This window comes from Podarcis bocagei, assembly GCF_964188305.1.
Source record: "Podarcis bocagei genome assembly, chromosome: 7".
NCBI lineage: Eukaryota > Metazoa > Chordata > Lepidosauria > Squamata > Lacertidae > Podarcis > Podarcis bocagei.
The window spans coordinates 40,314,431-40,333,398 of NC_138132.1; the positions used below are offsets into that span (position 1 = coordinate 40,314,431).

Below are 18,968 nucleotides of genomic sequence, written 5' to 3' on the forward strand. Positions count from 1 at the left end.
CAGTTTACGCTTAGGGCCCGGGCGGGAGGTGGGGTACCATTAAAAAAAAAGCGTCCTCAGGAGCCCTGAAGCGCCATTTCCTGGCTAATCGAGCGCGACTCTTCAATTTTCTTATCTCTTGAACGACGTGGGGCCAAAATGGCGGCGTCGGCGGCCGGTTCAGGCCTGAGAGGAGGGAGCGATGGCGGCGGCTCTGGATCTTCTGTTTCCTCATCCTCCTCGCTATCCATGGAGCAAATCCGGGCGCTCACTGACCTGCCGGAGCTGGAGGCCGCCTACAGCCGCCTGTGCGGGGAGGAGGTGCGGCTTGGATTATATTCTCTCCCTCCCCTCCCAGCCCCCGTCACTTCGGATCTAGGCTGCCTCGGTATCCCTTCGGACCTCGCTCCTGTCGAGGGTGCCCCCCGCGCTAAATTAGAGGGCATTAGTGTCCCCCCCCGGGGACACTAACTTAGAGGGCATTAAAAGAGTATTGGGCAAATTCGTGGAGGAAGAGGAGGTTTGCAGTGGCTATTATCCAGGATGGCTATGTGTTGCTTCCATGGTCAGAGGCAGCGATGCTTCTGAATAGTGGCTTCTGGAATTGCAAAGGGGAGAGTTGCTGTCGCACCCATATCCTGTTTGTGGGTTTCCCTTTGGGGCATGTGGTTGGCCATGGTGAGGAAAGGATGCTGGACTCTGTGGGCTGCCTTTGGCCTGAGCCATCAAACCCCTCTTAGGTTCTCCTTCCTTCAAGATGGGAGACCAGCTTTCGCCAACCTGTTGCCCACCAGATGTGATCAAATGATGTCGGGGCTGCATAGTTGGCAAAGGGTGGGTTAAATAGATGCTCATGACTCTCCCTCACAAAACTTAAAACAAGGTAGAATGATGAAAACCTAAAATGTCATATCATAGGGCCACAAATATTCCACAGGTAAAATTCCTGGGTGCATCTGAGCAAGTGTCTGTTTCGGTTTCTGGATAGATGTGGTAACAACCATCAGTACTCTAGTCCCAAACCTTTTGTGGCCTGGGACACATTTGGCAATCTAATAAAGTGTTGTGGGCACTGCAAAGACCCAAAAACTAGTGATACACAGAATATCTCATCCTAAGTAAACTACAGGGAAAACACTATCATAAGCAAGTCAAAGGGGAGGCAACCTCCCCCCAAACAAGCAAAAGAGGTATCAGCAAACCTACCAAAACAAACAGCCAAAAGCTATGCAACCTCAAACACAGGCAATCCAAACACCCCCACAAAGAAGGCAAAACAGTCCCACTAAGCCTGCTGCCACCACCACCACCCACTCAAATACAGGCAAAACATTCCAACCCACTCAACATAAAAGCCAGTAAAAGTAACATATATATAAAAACAGCCAGGAACACACCCATATCACTTTAAAGGTAGTAATAACAGGATCCTGCCTTTTTCTTTCCTGAAAAGGCGGCAAGACAAAGAAAGGCATGAGCCTCCAGCTCCCCCACCTTCCTTTCCAAAGAGGAATTTCTCTGGGCCAAGAAAGGGAAGAGAGTACGGCACATGAATGCCTGCAGTTTGCTTGGCAGAACCACACAGTGTTAAGCATGCATGGGCAGGTGCAGTTGTCCTCAGAGTGCACCACAGGGAGTGGCCGTGGGCGTTATGTTGGGGACCCCAAATCCAGCATAATGTGGATTGTGCCATATGATTGGGTAGAATCAGAGCTAGTGATGTGCAACAAATATTGGTCATGTGTGCAAAGGTCCTGAACCCAAGGAGACAAAAGAGCCTTGATGGATCATTCCAGGGCAGTATCTGCCTCTGGAAGCCCAGGAGGAGGATATGATAGTGATGAATATCCCATTTATCTAGTAATGGACTCCATTGTTGTTTGAGAGGAAGCATACCCTCTTTCATGGAAAGGATAAACTGATGCAGAATAGAGCATGTGATGTACCCAACCCCTATTAGCAACCTTTTGCTTGGATCTCTGATCTGATGTCACATTGAGTTCTTAAGTCATGCCGTTACCATTGATCTTGAAAGGGACATGCTGCAAATTGGGCATTGATTATGCCTGCAGCATTATATTTCTGTTTTTCAGAAAGCCGTGGAAGAAGAGTTGGAGATGCTTCTGGAACAGCAGAGCTCCATGGAGAGCAAGATGGCTACCCTTCATCGCATGGGGTGAGTAGCAGTCGTAGTACGGTATGTGCAGTGCTGCATTGTTGCCAGAACAAATAGAGCCAGATGAAGGTCAGGCCGATTGTCATTACCCTTGTGGATGCTGTTTTTTCCAAAATAGACATCCTACTTTCCCTTGTTTCTTTGTTTTCAGTCCTAACCTGCAGCTCATTGAAGGCGATGCGAAGCAGCTAGCTGGAATGATCACTTTCACCTGCAATCTGGCTGAGAATGTCAGCAGCAAAGTCCGACAGCTCGACCTTGCCAAGGTAACTAGATAAAGCCATACTGAGCTTTGAGTCCGATTGGGCTGTCATGACATGGCTGTGTGTGATTGTCGACATTTAAGGAGGAATTTTTCTTTCCCTCCCCACTGGTCCTTTCATACCTGTACAGTAATAATAATAATGTGGGAGTATTGTTTTGGTTTGTTATCATGGTATGAATTTTTGTGTTTTTATATTGTGAACCACCGCGTGATCTTCATAAGTAGGGAAGTATAGAAATTCAATAAATAATAAGAATACAAAGCTGTCCCCTTTTACTCATCTGTTTTTGAGATGTGGTCTTTATTTGAGTTGTCAAGGGTTGCAGAAATGTTTCAGATGCATTTGTTTCAAATACGACTGTTCCCACATATTCTCCATTTACATGGGCATATCCCTTCACATGCATAATCAAGAGACATGTTGGGATCTTTTAACCTGGAGTTAAAGTGGGTTATGATCACAGAAAGAGGAAAGAGCGAAGAGACAACAGGCCAAGGTCTAAGGTATTAGTTACTACAGGGATAGGCAAGGAAAGGGTGCATTGTAGGCATACTGGAACAAAAATGTCATTGCTTGGCATCTGAAAACTGTTAGCAAGGGAGCCCATCTCATCTCCCAGGGCATGGAATGCCTCACATACAGTGCCATGACAATGGTTGTCCCCCACATTCCCACCAGGCACCCTTTCGGTGCTGAGAGCAGAGCTTCCCCTGTGTAGATGGGCAGGATCCTTGTGGGAAGAGATGGTCTGCCTCCAAGCTGTTTAGGACTTTAGAAGAAGTCATTCGAAGCCATGACACCTGATATAGCAATAGCAAGCTGCAAAAAAGCTTGCCCCAGTCAAAACTTCAGCTTAAGTTTCCAAATGTTTTTCAAAGACATCCTGATGCAGCGTGTGCTGCTTTGGCCCAGCCTTGATGAGATGAATGTGTGTGATCATGGCCAGGCTAGTTGCATCCTGGAGAACTCTTCCTTGCTGTGCTGGATCTTGGAGGCCCTGCTTATCGTATCTTGAATGGATGCTCACAGAGCAGCAATCTGGCTGGTGGGATTGGCGTGGAGCACCCATAGCTGGGAAATCATCATATGTAGCTTCCTCAGCTGTTGTGGTCTCCATTAGCCTCTTCTGCTCCTGCCTTGCCAATTTTGGAGGGGAATTAATTGGGGCCCTTCTTGGCAGAATCGCCTCTATCAAGCCATCCAGAGAGCAGATGACATTCTGGACTTGAAGTTCTGCATGGATGGAGTCCAGACAGCCCTGAGGAATGAAGATTATGAACAGGCTGCTGCGCATATTCATCGCTACCTTTCTTTGGACAAATCTGTCATTGAGCTCAGCAGGCAGGGCCGGGAAGGTATTCATTATGTTTATTGGTTTATTTAATTGTATCTAATATCCCACCCTACACTGTAAAAACAATATTTGGGGTGGATTCTAATATATTAACAATAGCCAAAAAGGCACCTGATTGTTGTGAAGTACATTAAGTGTCATTTGGTTTTACAGAATACACCCAGAGTCATCTTTCAATTCTGTGTTTCTGTGATGATTTCTGTTGTTACTAGTAAAAATGAACAAAAGCCAACTTCGTCACTACAAACAAATGCTGCCTAAACTTCTACTACTTTCATTCCACTTTTTTTATTTCACATATTTATAACACCCTAGCGGTTCACACAAGGGTCTCAGGGCAGGGCATGACGCATGTTTTAAAAACACAATAAACAGTATATAAATACAGAACCATCATAAATCCTAATTAAAAGTAAGATTAAATGTCAACAGGGATGAAATAAAAAGATAACCAGCAGAAGCAAATCACGGTGCCCTTCCAAGGTCTGAACAAAAAGGAGCATTTTTTAAAGTGATAATATTGATGTGTGACCCACCTCTGAGGGGAGGTCCTTCCTTAAGTATGGAGCCATTTCAGAGAAATGATATTGAGACTCTCCTTTCTGGGCAGGCAACATAATTGAGGCCAACTTGAAGCTTCTGCAGGAGGCAGAGCAGCGCCTGAAGGTGATTGTGACTGAGAAATTTGACATTGCCACAAAACAGGAAGACCTGCCCCAAGTGGAGCGCTTTTTCAAGATATTTCCTCTGCTGGGCTTGCATGAAGAAGGACTAAGTAAATTCTCCGAGTACCTGTGCAAACAGGTAAGTGTAGCTTGAGAGCTGCTTCTCATTTGCAACTGAGATGCATTCTGAGCTTCTTGGGGTTGAGCCATTGCTCCTGTTCTAGTGGGTCAGTCATATAGAAACTGGGACTTTTTAGTTTAGAAAAAAGATGGGTAAGGATGGAACACAGTAGATGTGTGCACAGTTACAAGCAGCCTCATATCCATCACGTAACACATAATTCAACTATGGAACTATCTGCAACAGGTTAAAGTGATGGCCACCAGCTTGGACTGCTGTAAAGATTTGATTGATTGATTAACAAAATCTTAATTTTTAAAAAAGGCTCCTCGAGGAGGATTGTCCTTGCATGAGTTTTGACTGAGGCTGTGGGATAACATAGGCTAAAAGTCTCCATTCTTTTCAGGTTGCAAATAAAGCGGAGGAGAACCTGCAGTTGGTGATGAAGACAGACATGAGTGACCGTAGAGCTGCAGCTATCTTTGCAGACACTCTGACCCTACTTTTTGAAGGTAACCCCCTGCCACCATTGAGAATACCTTAGAATATCTGCCTTATGCTAAGTCAAACCATTGGTCCATCTAATTCAGTACTGCCTATACTGACCGCCAGGGACTTTTCATGATTTCAGTTGGGGGCGTGTTCCCAGAGCTACTAGGAGATGCCATTAAGGACTGACTCTGGAAGCATCTGCATGCCCAGCAGATGCTCTACCACTGAGCTGTGGCCCTTCCCCATATTACTAGAAACAGGATGCTGTCTTGACAGCATTGCACAAGCAGTGAAGTGTTGAAGGAAAGTCTTGGGCTTCTGTTTGGAATGATCCTTTTGTCCTCACAGGATGGGGTGGCAGCTTTTTCTGGAGCACTGTACAACAGTCTCATATCACCTGTTTTTTCTTCTTCTAGGGATTGCCCGTATTGTGGAGACCCACCAGCCCATTGTGGAGACCTACTATGGACCAGGCAGGCTTTATACACTGATTAAGCACCTACAGACAGAATGTGATCGACAGGTAGAAAAGGTTGTGGACAAGTTTATCCAGCAGAGATCCTATCACAGACAGGTGAGAGACTTGCCAGTGTGGCCTGAGGAAGACATGGAGGAACCCACTTTGAGCCAGTTCCATGAGGCTTCTCTTGAGTTTGCTGGTGCAAGAGAGCCCTTTATGTGGCTTGTAACAATGGGGACAGCACATGCAGACCTCACATTGTGGGCTGCTGCTGGGGTCACCTGTGTTTTCTTACTGGTGGTGGCATGCCAGTGCAGAAGGCTAGTCTCTTGGCTGGTTAGGGAACACAAATGCTCTAATTACTAGTGGCCCCAGTGACTCTCACCCACACACCCCGTCCTGCCTGCTGTATACCTTCAATCCCTGTTGGTTCAATTTTTACAACATCCCAGTGGTGGCTGTCACTGTTTCTGTCCCGTCTGCAAAATGGGGCAGAATCGGGGCAGAGTGTGGCCATCCAGTGCACCCAGACCAATGTGCCTAAAGGGTCTTGAGGTTCCACACAGAAAAGTGCCCCCAAATGTCTGCAGCTCTCTGCAGCCACAGCCCACACCCTCCCCTTCCCTCTCACTCAAGGCATGTGAGTGACTTTTCCTGTAGTCCCTAAGTTATTAACTCTGCAATGTGCCATGTAAACCAATGGGTAACAATGCTACCCGTTGCCTTCCAACTCTCCTGTGTGTCAGTTTAGCTGGCTTGTCCAAGGCCACCCAATGAGCTTCAGGGCCCAGCAAATAAATGAGCTTGCTCACTGTTTCTGTTACTCTCTCTCTCTCTCTCTCTCTCTCTCTCTCTCTCTGCTGAGTCATGCTCTAAGGCTTGGTGGTGATTTCTCTGTAGACTCCTGTTGTCCAACATAGCAAATACTTCTGGGGTTTGCTTATTAGTGTGTTTTTTCTTTTCTTTTTAATGCTTCTTTCAAAAGCTTCTGTCAGCATCCTTCTGTTTCTGATCTCTCTGTAACCCCTATGTAAATTCCCCTTGGGTGTGGAATGAAGAGGTCATCCTTAGCTCTCCTTCCCTCTACCTGTTGCCTTATTACTGCTCCAGCGGGAGGAGACTGGTAATTTAGGAGTCAAGCAGAAAAGAGGTTTCTAACAGCTCTCTACTTCTTACGCTTGCAGTTTCAGCATGTTCAGAACAGCATGATGAGGAGTTCAGTTGCGGAAAAGATTGAGCCAAGGTAAACTGGCCAAAATCTCCCCCTTTCCTTCCTGCTTTTCAGCCACAACTCTTTTCATTGTGGGAAATTGTGGTTTGACCTGGCACTTAAATGTCCAAGGGTATCCTGGAAAGGACCAGGCCCAGTCTTACGAAACTAGTGTGTTCTCCCTCTGTGATGCCATCCAGTGTGCTCTCCTTTGTCACCACCCAATGGGCCAGACATCTGTCCACTAGGAGGCAGGGGCTCTTTCATAGATTAGGGGGGTCACCTGCTTTCTCCCCTGGCCTGTCTCACAATGGAAGACTGCACGAGATGGAATTGTGTTGTACAGTATTTGTGTGTTTGATGGAACCATTTGCATCAGAGAGTGATCATATAAGCTGCAAATTGGAATGGAAAAGGGGGAAGAGTGGATTAGAATAGGTAAGAATGTAAAGTGGTGAGGATGAGCAGGCCAGGGACGTATGAGGTGACTTACACCCTGGAGCAAATGATTATGACAACTACCACTTGGTTGCTAATGCTTTCTCAGGAAGGTACTCAAGAGGGTTGTGGCAGTTGCTGGCTCTGTTGAAGACTGGCCATTAACTGGACCCGGTTCCAATCTAGGTTCAGGCCTGGCTGGTATTACATTTCTCTGCTTGAGTTGTTCAATTAGCTGGGTGAATTTATAGGATTGAAGGCAATTTGCAGCAGCCAGAGGTTTGCATCTCTCTCTGGAAAGGAAGAGTGTGTGTGTGTACATGCACCAGTTTAAAACCCACTCTCCAGAGCTACTGTGGCAAGTTTTACCTACCTTATGAGTTTGTCTCTGGTCATTGCTAAGCTCAAGTTTTAGCCACCCAGCTGATGACTACACTGAGGTGTCTAGGGATTCTTGTTCCTGCCAAACCCAAATGCACAGTTATTAACAAATTTCCTTGCAGGAACAGCAAGGCCTCCCCTTAAGCTTGTTCCTCTGCTATGAGGAACAGGTTTTCACAGCACTGGTAAACAAAAACCACAAATCATTGGCATGACAGGAAATGGCAAAGTCGGCCTTATGATCCCAGAATGGCTCATGGCACTACATTTCTACATCTGCAAACATTTGTTTGTTGACTGGAAGCATTGTTTCACATGTGGCAATTTCAGGATTCCAACATGAGCTTGCTGGCTGTCCAGAGCTGTCTTAGGACTTTGTTCTACCACCTCATCTTGTTGTGAAATGCCTGCTTTCTCAGTGGTTCTGCTATTGACTGTCACTTTTCTTCTCACAGGGAACTTGACCCCATTTTAACAGAGGTTACCTTGATGAATGCACGGAGTGAGCTGTATCTGAGATTCATTAGAAGGCGCATCATCTCCGACTTTGAGGTGGGAGATTCCATGGCTTCAGAGGATGTGAAGCAAGGTGAAAACTTAAATGCTCCTTGCACAAAACCAAATCTGAGATGCTCTTTGACTTGTGGCTGGTTTGGCTTACCAGATGAACTTGTTGTAATGGGCAAGATTTCACAGCAGAAATAATAAGTTAACAAATTATGCTGCATTACTAACTCCGCTTACTGGGAGTAAGCCCCATTGAATTCAGTTGGACTTGCTTCTGAGTAGGTATGGTTAGGATTGCACTATTAGGATTCCTTGCCCATGCTTTGTGGGCTCTGGATCAGGCAGGATTTCCCAAGATTCATGTGCCAATGTGGGTAGGGTTGGGATGGAAGTGGGCAGAGTAACAATGACTCTCACCTTTGTACATCTGGCTGAATTCCAGCCATGCAACAAACAGCGCAAGATGTCTCATTTTAGGAAGGTACAGAGCAGGACTAAGGAATTGCTCACCCCACCTCCTCACCTCTGCAACTTCAGTCCTGCCAAGAAGGTTGTGTTCCCGTGGGCTGTGGTTACCAAGGAGGGTGTGGAAATGGCTCACAAGCTGCTTGGTGTTGATATTGGGAAAGAGTCAGAGCTTCCAGTCCATAGCTCCTACACCTGCCTCAGGATCTAAGGAAGCCTTCCAAAAACCTGCTGCCTAATTCATTCTGAGTGCATTTCCCCCCCTGCCCAAGTCTTGTGTAGCATCATTCCCCTAACTAGGCTGTTGATTGCAATACAAGGTGGGTGACTTACCAGGGGTGGGGAATGTTGTGTGCAGGAAATTGCAGTTGCTAAGAAGGAGCTGGACTGGTGTTCTGTTACTGCAGCCCATGGCCTGCTTCTTTGCTTGTACTCCACAGAGCATCAGAAGTGCCTGGACAAGCTGCTGAACAACTGCTTACTGAGCTGCGCCATGCAGGAGCTGATTGGCTACTATATTACCATGGAGGAGTATTTCATGAGGGAGACTGTCAACAAGGTAGGGGAAGCTGCCCTCCTTTTCAGGATGGAGGGATATTGAGTTGAATCTTAGGGTACTGAGTGCATCATAGTGGATTGAGGCCCTTCTGATTGACTGAGCTCTGAAAATTCCTGTGGGGTGTAATGTTGGGGATTTCTGAATTGCCTATACTGTGAGCACCAGAAAAGACTGTTACGGTTTTGAGACCCCTTTGAAATTCTCTTCATAGATTAAAAAATATCCTCTATTCTTCAGGCACAGCAAATTCTGGAAGGCCCATGTCTGGAGGGCGCACCTGCCTGCCAGAGCAGTTCATGATCAGCTGGCTTTGCAGGTTGTGAAGAGTCTTGTTGGCCCTCCTTATTTACTTGTCTTACTCTAAGTGACTTACTAAAGGTTGAACGACATAACATATAAGGCAATACATTTCAGTAAAACCTTTCCGCTAACCTATAATCAAGTCCAGCAGAAAAACCAAAAACATCAGCAAGAAGAGCATGCAATCAAATGGGTGTCATACTAGGTCATATCCCTGGTAGAAGAGACAAGTTTTAACCTGGCACCTGAAGGATGTTGTTGACCGTGCCAGACAGACCTCACTGGGGACAGCCTTCCACAGACTGGGAACCAGAGCTGAAAAGCCATGCTCTCCCTTGTTCCTTCTCTCTGAATCTCCCTCAAAGAGTGCACCCAGAGAATGGCTCAGATGAAGATCAATGACTCCAGCAAGGTCCTGAATCGTATAGGTGAAAACAGGCACTCTGAATTAGGCCAGGAAACATGCATGTAGCCAGTGCAGCTGCACCAATATAGGTGTTCTGTGGAAGTCATTGATGTGTGTTGATTTCTTTGCCAGGCTGTTGCTATGGACACATGTGAGAAGGGTCAGCTGACCTCCAGTATGGTGGATGATGTCTTCTATATCGTGAAGAAGTGCATTGGGCGGGCTCTTTCCAGCTCCAGCATTGACTGTCTCTGTGCTATGATCAATCACTCCATCACGGAGCTGGAGTCAGATTTCAGGTGTGTGGTGTGAAGCTTTTTGGCCCTCCTAGACTGCGGTGGTCCAGGCAGTTCACCTAATATAGCACTTACGGTTACAGATTTTCAGCACATAGGTTTTTGGCCTCCTTGGTCTCCACCAGATGGCGCCATGAGGTGCAGGTTCCTACCTGCCTTGTAGGTATCTGCTCCAAGATTCCTAAGCTTTTGTCTCCCCCTTTGAAAGGGTAGCCAACTTCCAGCCTCTTTTTTGTGAAAGGCTTCAAGAGGATCAGCAGAGAGGAGCAGGCTAGCTTCTTCTTTGAGCAGAGAGTGAAATTCTGAATTTGACACAAGGGGTCACATCATGTCTAGTTCCACAATGGCAAATGTTACATGCAAAATTCCTTGGCTTCTTCATACTGCAGCCTTCCAGATTCCTGGCCATTATTGCGCACAAGAAGGGCTGTGACTTTAGGGGCACTTCATTGGCATGCAGTGAACAGATGCTCTGGGGATGGATGGCCAAGTGCCTCGAGAATATTCCTGGGCAAGAGAGCAGAATATTTATTATCTAAGCCCTCTTGAGAACTGTGTATGTCACTTCCATGTGCTGATGAGCAGCTGAAATAGAAGCTGGTTCTAAATAAAGGTGGTGAGTAGGAGGGTGGCAGGCAATGATTGGAAGAATTGGGAGGAAGGAAATCCTTGGAGGAGTTCACTGCCTTTGTCCCCTTTGCCCAGCGTGGTATGACAGTGACTTGGAAGCGGTCAGATCTCACAGGACATCTTGGCAACTACCATCTCCTCTCTTGCCCTTTCCAGGGAGGTCTTGTGCAACAAACTCAAGATGGGTTTCCCAGCCACCACATTCCAGGACTTTCAGAGAGGTGTGACCAGCGCAGTGAGCATCATGCACAGCAGCCTTCAGCAGGGCAAGTTTGACACCAAAGGCATTGAAAGTACAGATGAGGCCAAGCAGTCCTTTCTGGTGGGTGTGCAGCTTTAAACACCTGCAATACAGGTGGGAGACATAGGGAAGGAATAGGAGCAAGCATTGTGATCTTTTCTATGAACCGCCCTGAGACCTCTGTGTATAGGGCGGTATATAATTTATTTATTTTTATTTTATTATTATTATTATTATTAATAATAATAATAATTAAGCATTAGCCAGGATCTGGAAGATTAAGCTATGGTGTCAGAGCAGTGCAACTGGGTGAGAAAGGATGGATGTCACCAAGTAGAAGTCAGTGTGATGGGCTCCAAGAATGAATGTCAAGTATAATAAGGTTTTGTATTTGCAATGAAGAGAGTTGTACTTACATCCAGGTGAATAGGATGGAGAGGGAGTGGTGAGGTTGGTCACGGTGTTCTGTATTCTCTGTCCAGAGGGAGGGAGGGAGGCAGCCAATCAAACAAACAGGTGGGTTGTCTTAACCCACTAGCCAAGCAAGCAGTGGCAAGTCTCAAGAGAGCATCTGGCTATGTCCTTCTTCGTGCCCAATCCTAATTGTGCCCACAGCAAGGATCTTCCCAGGAGTAGCAAATTTCACAAGATTCTGATCCCCCTTTCCTCTCTGCCTCCTCCCATTCTTTAGGTGACATTAAACAATGTGGAGATCTGCAGTGAAAACATCATGACACTAAAGAAGACCCTGGAGGTACTGTCAGCAGACCTTCCACCACTGATTACCAAGAAAGGTCTTGAGGGCATCTTTCTCTTATCTGTTGTTAGCGTTGTTAGTCTGCACTCTTTGCTCTTGGGAGGCTGCCTGTTGGCCTGACTCAAATCTGCAGCTGGGAGCTTTTATCTAGATTGATTCATTTTCTTAAACTTTTTAACTGGCTCATCCCAGCTGTTTAGGGTGGTAAACACACTTAAATCAGACTAATAAAACTTCTCAATAAGATGTCTGTTAAAATAAGCTACTGGGTTTAAACTGCCCACTGCCTGCTTAGCCCTAGCTGTGATGGTTTGCATGGTGTGAAGAGGTAGAGGCTGTCAGTGAAGTCCTCCCCCACCTCAGCTCTTGCCTTTTTCCTTCACCCTTTAAAATGTTACCCTTTGCATACTGTGTTGAGCCCACAAAACAGGGGCTTGTGGCAGCGTGTCTTCCCACCTATTTCTAAGGCCAGCCCCCTCCCCCAATTGTTTTCTTCCTGAGGGTTAGTGAGCAGAGGATTCTTCTGTGTTTATTTACACTAATGTATGAGCCCAGTTTCCTGCTTGCCAGTCTAGCTTCAGAGGCCATTTCTTTAACTTCTCTTTAACTATGTTCTCTCTCACAATCACCAGTCATGTTTCTCCTTTGCTCCTGGTAACAAACAAGGCTCTTCCTGTGCCTCAGGTTCTTTTGTGCTTTCACACAGAGTGACTGTGCCAAGCTGCTTAGCCAGGGGTTTGGGGGTGAACAAGCACAACCCAAGATTGACAGCTGTCTTTCAGACATGGCTGCCATGTCCAACAAGTTTCGAGATCTGTTGCAGGTAAGCTTTCCAATGTTTGAACATGGCCTCTTAGCTCCGTTCAGCAGACAAATCCCAAGAACTGTCTTACAAAATTGCCTAGTGATGGTTTGCTCAGCAGGCTGCCTCTGATTTCCAGAAATCAACAAGCCTGGGCCCTGCATGAGGCATTCAGCCTCTGAGGCATGAGAACTTCACTGTAAAGGGAGAGACATCTTATTTGGCTGATGCTTAAAGTGGAATCCAGAACAGGGGCTATGATGTTGCAGAGTGGGAAGCCTTTTGTGGGACTGCCTGGGGCAGCACATACCTAGAGCAATATAAGACCAGGCCAGTACCTGACAGGTTGCTGTGACACCCCTTCCCATCCTTAAGCACCTGTGTCTTGTCTCTGGGGCTTCCCAGGACTTTGCCACTTCAAATTGCAGGTGGCCATGCTGTGGCTCCATGGTTGGGAGGCAATCCCTTCCTCCACTGCAGGAGTCACTCAGACTCAGGCATATATACGTGTGGCCATAAGCCTGCTACCCAGTGTTGTCACTCTCCTTGGTTGCTGCAACTGCAAGCAATCTCCCTCTGTCTTTTGGAGGCAGAGGAGTCCTGTGTTTCATTTGCACCTTTGTCAGGAGCTGCTCTCCTGAACAAAGTTGGTACACATAGGCCTGCAATGGCTAAGAACAGGTGTCTGGTACCTGGTTTTTTAAATATGTTGGTAGATTGACAGAGGTTTTCTCTTTTTCTCCACCTGCTTCCCCACAGGAAGGGTTGAATGAGCTCACTAACTCAGCTATCAAACCACAGGTGAAACCTTGGATCAACCTCTTCCTGTCAGTCTCCCATAACATTGAAGAGGTGAGTCCTACTGCCTGCTCATTTGAACTGCTCAGATGGTACAGAGAAGGGGCTGTTGGAACGAACTCCTCCTACTTTCCAGCCGAGAAATACAACCAAAACAGCAAGCTAGAGAATGGCTGGGCTAAAACCGACTGGCACAGCTCTCTTTTATGCTGCTGGTAGTTTTAAGTACTCTTGTGGGTTTTAAAGAAAATAACCTTCAATGTTATTTTTACTATATCTTGCACTATCTCAAGCACTTAGAGAGGCAGGATACGTATTTTAAAAATCCATCCTCGGGGTGTTTCCTCAAGCCTTCAGGCCTGCGGAAGCAACACCCTCTTAAAAGGAAGTGAATTGCATGTGACACTGCAGGGAAACCTGCCAGGTGCTGATGAAGATGCTTTGGTTAAAAATGCCAGGTCAGTTGAAGGGGCTCCTGTGAGCCCTTCTAGCTACAAAGAGGTTGTAAGGATAAATGCCCACCTGTGATTCGGGGGTTTGAAGATCTTACTGCCCTTTTCACATTTGAATATATATCTTACAATATTTCTTGAACACCTATTTGGGCATATGGATAGCTTGCATTAATGTAGATGTTTAAATTAAATTTGATAGGTTATTCTTATCCTTTTTGATGGATTATTCTTGTTAATGGAAACTAATATGGGTTTCCCTCCTTTTTTCCTTTGGTATATTTGGAATAAAAAAGCTTTAAAAAAATTCATGGGCTTGTGCTAGAATGATGGGAGACCCAATCTGTATCCTTTTCCCATTGTAGGAAGAGTTCAATGACTATGAAGCCAACGACCCCTGGGTCCAGCAATTCATCCTCAATCTGGAGCAGCAGATGGCAGAGTTCAAGGTGTGTTGGGGGCCCTGAGCAGGCGTTATGTACTCTTTTGTAACCCAGCTTGCCTGTGGCCCTGACGACACATCACAGGCAAGTGGATGTACCACCACAGAGGGGGCCATCAGTGCCCTCCTCAACTCTTCCCTCTCACTTGTTTTCCAGTAACATTGCCCTGTGAGATGCAGCCCTTGTTTTCTGTCTGCAGGCTGGATTGTCACTGGTGATCTACGACAGCCTGACCAGCCTGATGACCACCCTCATTGCTGTTGAACTGGAGAAGGTTGTTCTCAAGTCTACTTTCAGTAGGGTAAGGCGAGACCTTAATCAGGAGGGCGAGAGAGCAAGCAGCCTGACTGCTCCCTTCTTGCCACTCCTCAGAATTCTTGTCCCTTTGCTCTTCTCTTGGTGGAGCTGGGTTTCTCACAGTGAGAAGGACTTGCTGCAGGCAGCAGCTTCAGTTTAAGAAGCTGAATCTTGTAAACAAAGCAAATGCTGACAAGAGACATGGCAAAGTGAATCTAAACTGTAGAGGAGATTGCATCTGCTTTGCTTCTCTTCTGGTCCTGCTGCTGTGGACTAAGCCATGGTTTGAGGTATATTCTATGGCATTACCTTCACCATAGCCCACAACGGCAGAATCAGAAGAAGAGCAAAGCAGCTGCCCCCTTCTTTCTGGGACCCTGACCATTTATGCCCCATCTGGGCTTTATTGTTGTTGTTTATTTTCACTTTGGTTTGGCTTTATTACCTGAGACCGAATGTTCTCCATCACCCTGTGGCACACCTTTCAGTGTAGCAACCCCTAACCTCTTGCTCTCCTTTTGCTTCTTCAGCTGGGTGGGCTGCAGTTTGACAAAGAGCTGCGCTCCCTAATTGCCTACCTCACCACAGTGACCACCTGGACCATCCGTGACAAGTTTGCCCGGCTCTCCCAGATGGCAACCATTCTCAACTTGGAAAGGGTGAGCAAGCTTTTGCTCTCTTTGGGAACTGGGAGTGGGGAGGGAGCAGGAAGCAATGACAAGATATGTATGTTCCAGGGTGGGCTCTGACCCATTTGCTCCACTCACCACAACCCACCAGCTCTCCTTGGATTTGCTGTGCTCTGAGTCAGGAACAGATTAATTGTTATTAATGTTCCCAGCTGGCAACAAGACAGTGCAGTAGAGAGCAAGTCACAGGCCTTGCTTTCTCACTCTAGCAGCATCCCATCCTCACAGGGCTGTGGAGACCACAGGCATATGAAAGCCGTGGAGGCTACTGCTGCTTCTTCCACCTGGCTTTATAGAAAGGGTCCAAGATGCCTGGCCAGGCTCCCAGCATTCAAAACAGGCTCCTTTGAACAAGTGCAGAATGTCTCTCCCCTCCCCCACTGGGTAAAGGGCAATCAGCAGCAGGGAGAGCAAGGCAGGCAGAGCAGATGCACAGACAGGAGCAGAGGGCTGGATGGCTGACTCACTTGACTTGCTTAGTCCCACCTTTAGAAGTTCAGAAAACTGATGACTAGAGCAAATATAGCATAGACTAAAAATAGTATGCCTCAGTCTCTTCTGTTCCGGTGTTGGGCCTTGCAGCTGGAATTCTCGCACGTCATATGCTGGCTAGAGAGGAGAGCACTTGTGGGCCCATGTTGGGTACATGCTTCTCTTCCTCCACATAGAGCTTAGCATCCAACCCAGCAACGTATCAGTCCCTCTGCTGAGGACAGGCACAGCTATGGTGTTCCAAGCTGCCCACCTGCTTTTTGGATGGACTGTCACTCTGTTCTTCTGCCTGGTGAATCACTTTGCTTTCCCTCTTCCATTCAGGTAGCAGAGATTTTGGATTACTGGGGGCCAAACTCAGGCCCACTGACATGGCGCTTAACTCCCGCTGAGGTCCGTCAAGTGCTGGCTCTCCGGATGGATTTTCGCAGTGAAGACATCAAGCGACTTCGCCTCTAGCTGTCTTTGCAACAACCTACTCCTGCTAGTGGAGATCACTGGTGCCCTCTTCTAAGAAGGCCTTGCTGTGTTCTTAAGACTGGAGGGAAATGCAAGTCCCTTTCCCAGTGGGATCTCTGAAGCTGAAAGAACAACCACCTCAGTATACGTTGGGTAAACTTCAGAACCTTAGTTCCTCCTTCAGAGATTTCTCTCTTGTTTTTCTGCAAGTTGGTACAGCTCGCCTGTTTCTACATCTTTATCATAATGCACAAACATTTCTACACAAATTCAAGTTAAATAACAACTGAAATTGCCAAGCAATTATTGTAAATTTGAGTTAGCAAGTGGGGCTAAGACCACAGATCAACTAAGTCATAGGAACAAGATGGTGCTTTGGGGGATGTAGACATGTCTTCTATGCCAGTAGATTCTGCATTCTGTCCTTGGTGTCTCCAGTGAAAAGGCTCTTTAGAAACAGAGACAGTTAAGATGCCTGATTATGACCCTGGATAGCTGCCTCCAGTTAGAGTCAACAATGCTGAGCTCCACCAATCAATGGTCTGAATTCATTTAAGATCCCTTAATGTGTTCATCATATGCTGTGCGGAGGGTGGGTCGATTTAAATAAAGGAGATTTGCATCAGCAAGGAAATAAAAAGTTTTTCATTGATTACTTCACGTAATTTCCTGAAGAATGCTGCAGATCTGACTGCCAGGCCCTACTAATTCACAACTAAGTATTGTTTTTCACTTGGGTGGGGCAGCTGCTGTTTTCACCCCATCTGCAGTGAAGGAGTGCATGAATCTTCCAAAGAAATACTAAACCAAATTCAGCCACTGAGTCATTCGTCCATAGATCTTGCACAGCTGTAGGATGTGGGCAGGAAACCCTGCAGTGCCTATGGTTCCCAATCCTCCTCCAGAAGCTGTATTTGGAACCCAGCTGTGTCCACCTCCACAGTGTGGATGCTGAAATTCCCCAGGCCCTGAAAGGAAAGCATGCAGGGTGAGTGAAATATTCATTACAAAATATTTAAGTCAGAATATTTTGTTCTGAAGCCTGGTGGAACTTCAACACTACAAGGGGGTCGACTGTCACTCCTGACCTGACATCAGGGCTACATGCCCTGGAAGGTCACAGGCCAGTGCAGAGGCCACTCTTCTCTTTGGCCAGGAGGCTACATTCTAGCTCTGCACATGTCTCCATCTGGCCCAAGCAAAGAGGCATCATCACAACTGAAGAGCCCAGCCAAAGCGCTCAAAGATTATGCCAAGCTGTGTTGGTGAGAAGTGCAGCCTGGGCAAGGGGTGTGGCCTAACCCTGGCCAGAATCTCAAGGGCCTGTTAGAGAGACCTGGAGGGCCAAACTCAGCTCCCAAGTGTGAGGCTCCCCCTTCCTGCAACTACATGGTACCCACCCATCACTGAATTTCCCCTCTCCGAATTTGCTTGGGAGAGGGTGTGCATTAACCTGCTCCTGAACCCCAAACCTGCAAAATGTGCCCTGCTGAAATTTCTGCAGGGAGACACCGATTGACAGGGACTTAGGAGCTGGCTCCACTCACCTCTGTTTCCGTCAAGATCCTTTGCAAGGTGTCTTGGTTCCTGGGCTCTTTAGTTAAGACATAGAGAAAGCCACCTCCTCCAGCGCCAGCCATGCTCTGCCCATAGACATGAGGCTGGAGCACCTCCATCATGCGCCGGACAGCCAAAGGCTCACACCCAGGGGCCATATTCTTCTTCTGCAGCCAGTAATGATTCATACACTTGCCCAGGAGAGCCAGGTTGCCTGGGGTGAGAAGGAGGAGTTGCAGGACACTCTGGCATTGAACGATTTGCCCATCTTAAAGCAAAGTTGCTAGGTCTCCTTTCCCTGTCAGATACAGCCATGACAGTGCTCTTGGCTCTAATCACATGGTGTGCATGTCAGCCTTCTTCCTTCTGGGGAAATCTGACACCTGGGCTGGGCTCCCCACCACAGAAGTGGGAAGATAGTAGCTCTGGCTGCTCTTCCCTGCTGCTTCTCTGTTGCTTTCAATCTAGCAAGAGGAGCGCTACAAGATCCAGCTAGATAGAATTGCTTTCCCCAAACCAGTGAGTGCTGATGGGGCTTGCCCTCCAGATGTTTTGGACTACAGTAATTTGGGGAAGGCTAAAGCCCATGATGACATCTTAAAAGATGCCCCCCCTCCCACTCCCATTGGCTGTTGCCTGGCGTAATTGCTCTGAAGCACACAAACACAACGACCCTGGTAGCTCCTGCAAAATGAGAGCCTGTTCAACATAGGAGGTGGTTTCTGTGCAAGGTGTTTTGAGCAGAGGCGCTGTAGCCTCTGCCCTGGGTAACGAACTGTACAAGATGCCCAAGGAACAAACTGCAGTACCTTGCCGAAGGGCCTGGGCACACTCCTCTGCGTTGTTCACCAGTGCGCTGGCATTCTGCACAATGGTGGGTAGCCGGGCATACCAGTTCCTTAGAACATCCTGAAAGAAAAGGAAGCAATTAAAAGTTGTCTCCGTTTCTGGTGCTCAAGAGTGCTTAGAGGAAGAAAGGCTTAGCAAATCCCTACTCTACAACCACCCTCCTGCACCTTGGGGAAAGTGTCAGTGTAAGAATACTCTTTTTAACATTGTGTTTTAAATGAGAGCCATCCTGGTGTCATTGGTTAGAACGCTGGACTAGAACCTGGGAGACCAGGGTTCAAATCCCCACATGACCATGAGATTCATGGAGTGACCTTGGGGGCCAGTCAGTGCCTCTCAGTCTAACCGATGTCACAGGGTTGTTAATGGAGATTAAATTGAGGAGGGAGAGAACCATGTTGGCCACCTCGAGCTCCTTGGAGGAAAA

At 47.1% G+C, this 18,968-nt stretch overlaps 2 protein-coding genes across 3 annotated transcripts in view; one reads left to right on the top strand and one right to left on the bottom strand.

The window, feature by feature from the left end:
* On the top strand, positions 1-16,787 carry COG4 (component of oligomeric golgi complex 4). Of its 2 annotated transcripts, XM_081202126.1 has the most exons (19): positions 5-300; positions 2,073-2,155; positions 2,307-2,421; positions 3,602-3,776; positions 4,386-4,579; positions 4,968-5,073; positions 5,470-5,627; positions 6,698-6,756; positions 7,998-8,131; positions 8,955-9,073; positions 9,912-10,078; positions 10,862-11,027; positions 11,638-11,700; positions 12,410-12,526; positions 13,265-13,357; positions 14,121-14,204; positions 14,398-14,499; positions 15,026-15,154; positions 16,001-16,787. In XM_081202126.1, exons 1-19 carry the CDS (start codon positions 139-141, stop codon positions 16,133-16,135), a joined length of 2,361 nt encoding a protein of 786 aa, XP_081058252.1. In that variant the 5' UTR covers positions 5-138; the 3' UTR covers positions 16,136-16,787. The 2 variants fall into 2 exon arrangements, with proteins under 2 accessions (XP_081058253.1, XP_081058252.1); XM_081202127.1 differs by lacking the exons at positions 15,026-15,154; positions 16,001-16,787 and having other exon boundaries at positions 1-300; positions 14,355-14,477.
* The window catches only part of FCSK (fucose kinase), a 23,505-nt gene continuing 21,302 nt past the window's right edge, over positions 16,766-18,968 (bottom strand). The window contains exons 22-24 of the mRNA XM_081202119.1: positions 18,502-18,601; positions 17,683-17,906; positions 16,766-17,103 (exon numbers count right to left, since the gene is read on the bottom strand). Of these exons, the coding sequence (XP_081058245.1) occupies positions 17,017-17,103; positions 17,683-17,906; positions 18,502-18,601 (411 nt within the window). The 3' untranslated portion in view covers positions 16,766-17,016. The remainder of the gene's footprint in view (positions 17,104-17,682; positions 17,907-18,501; positions 18,602-18,968) is intronic.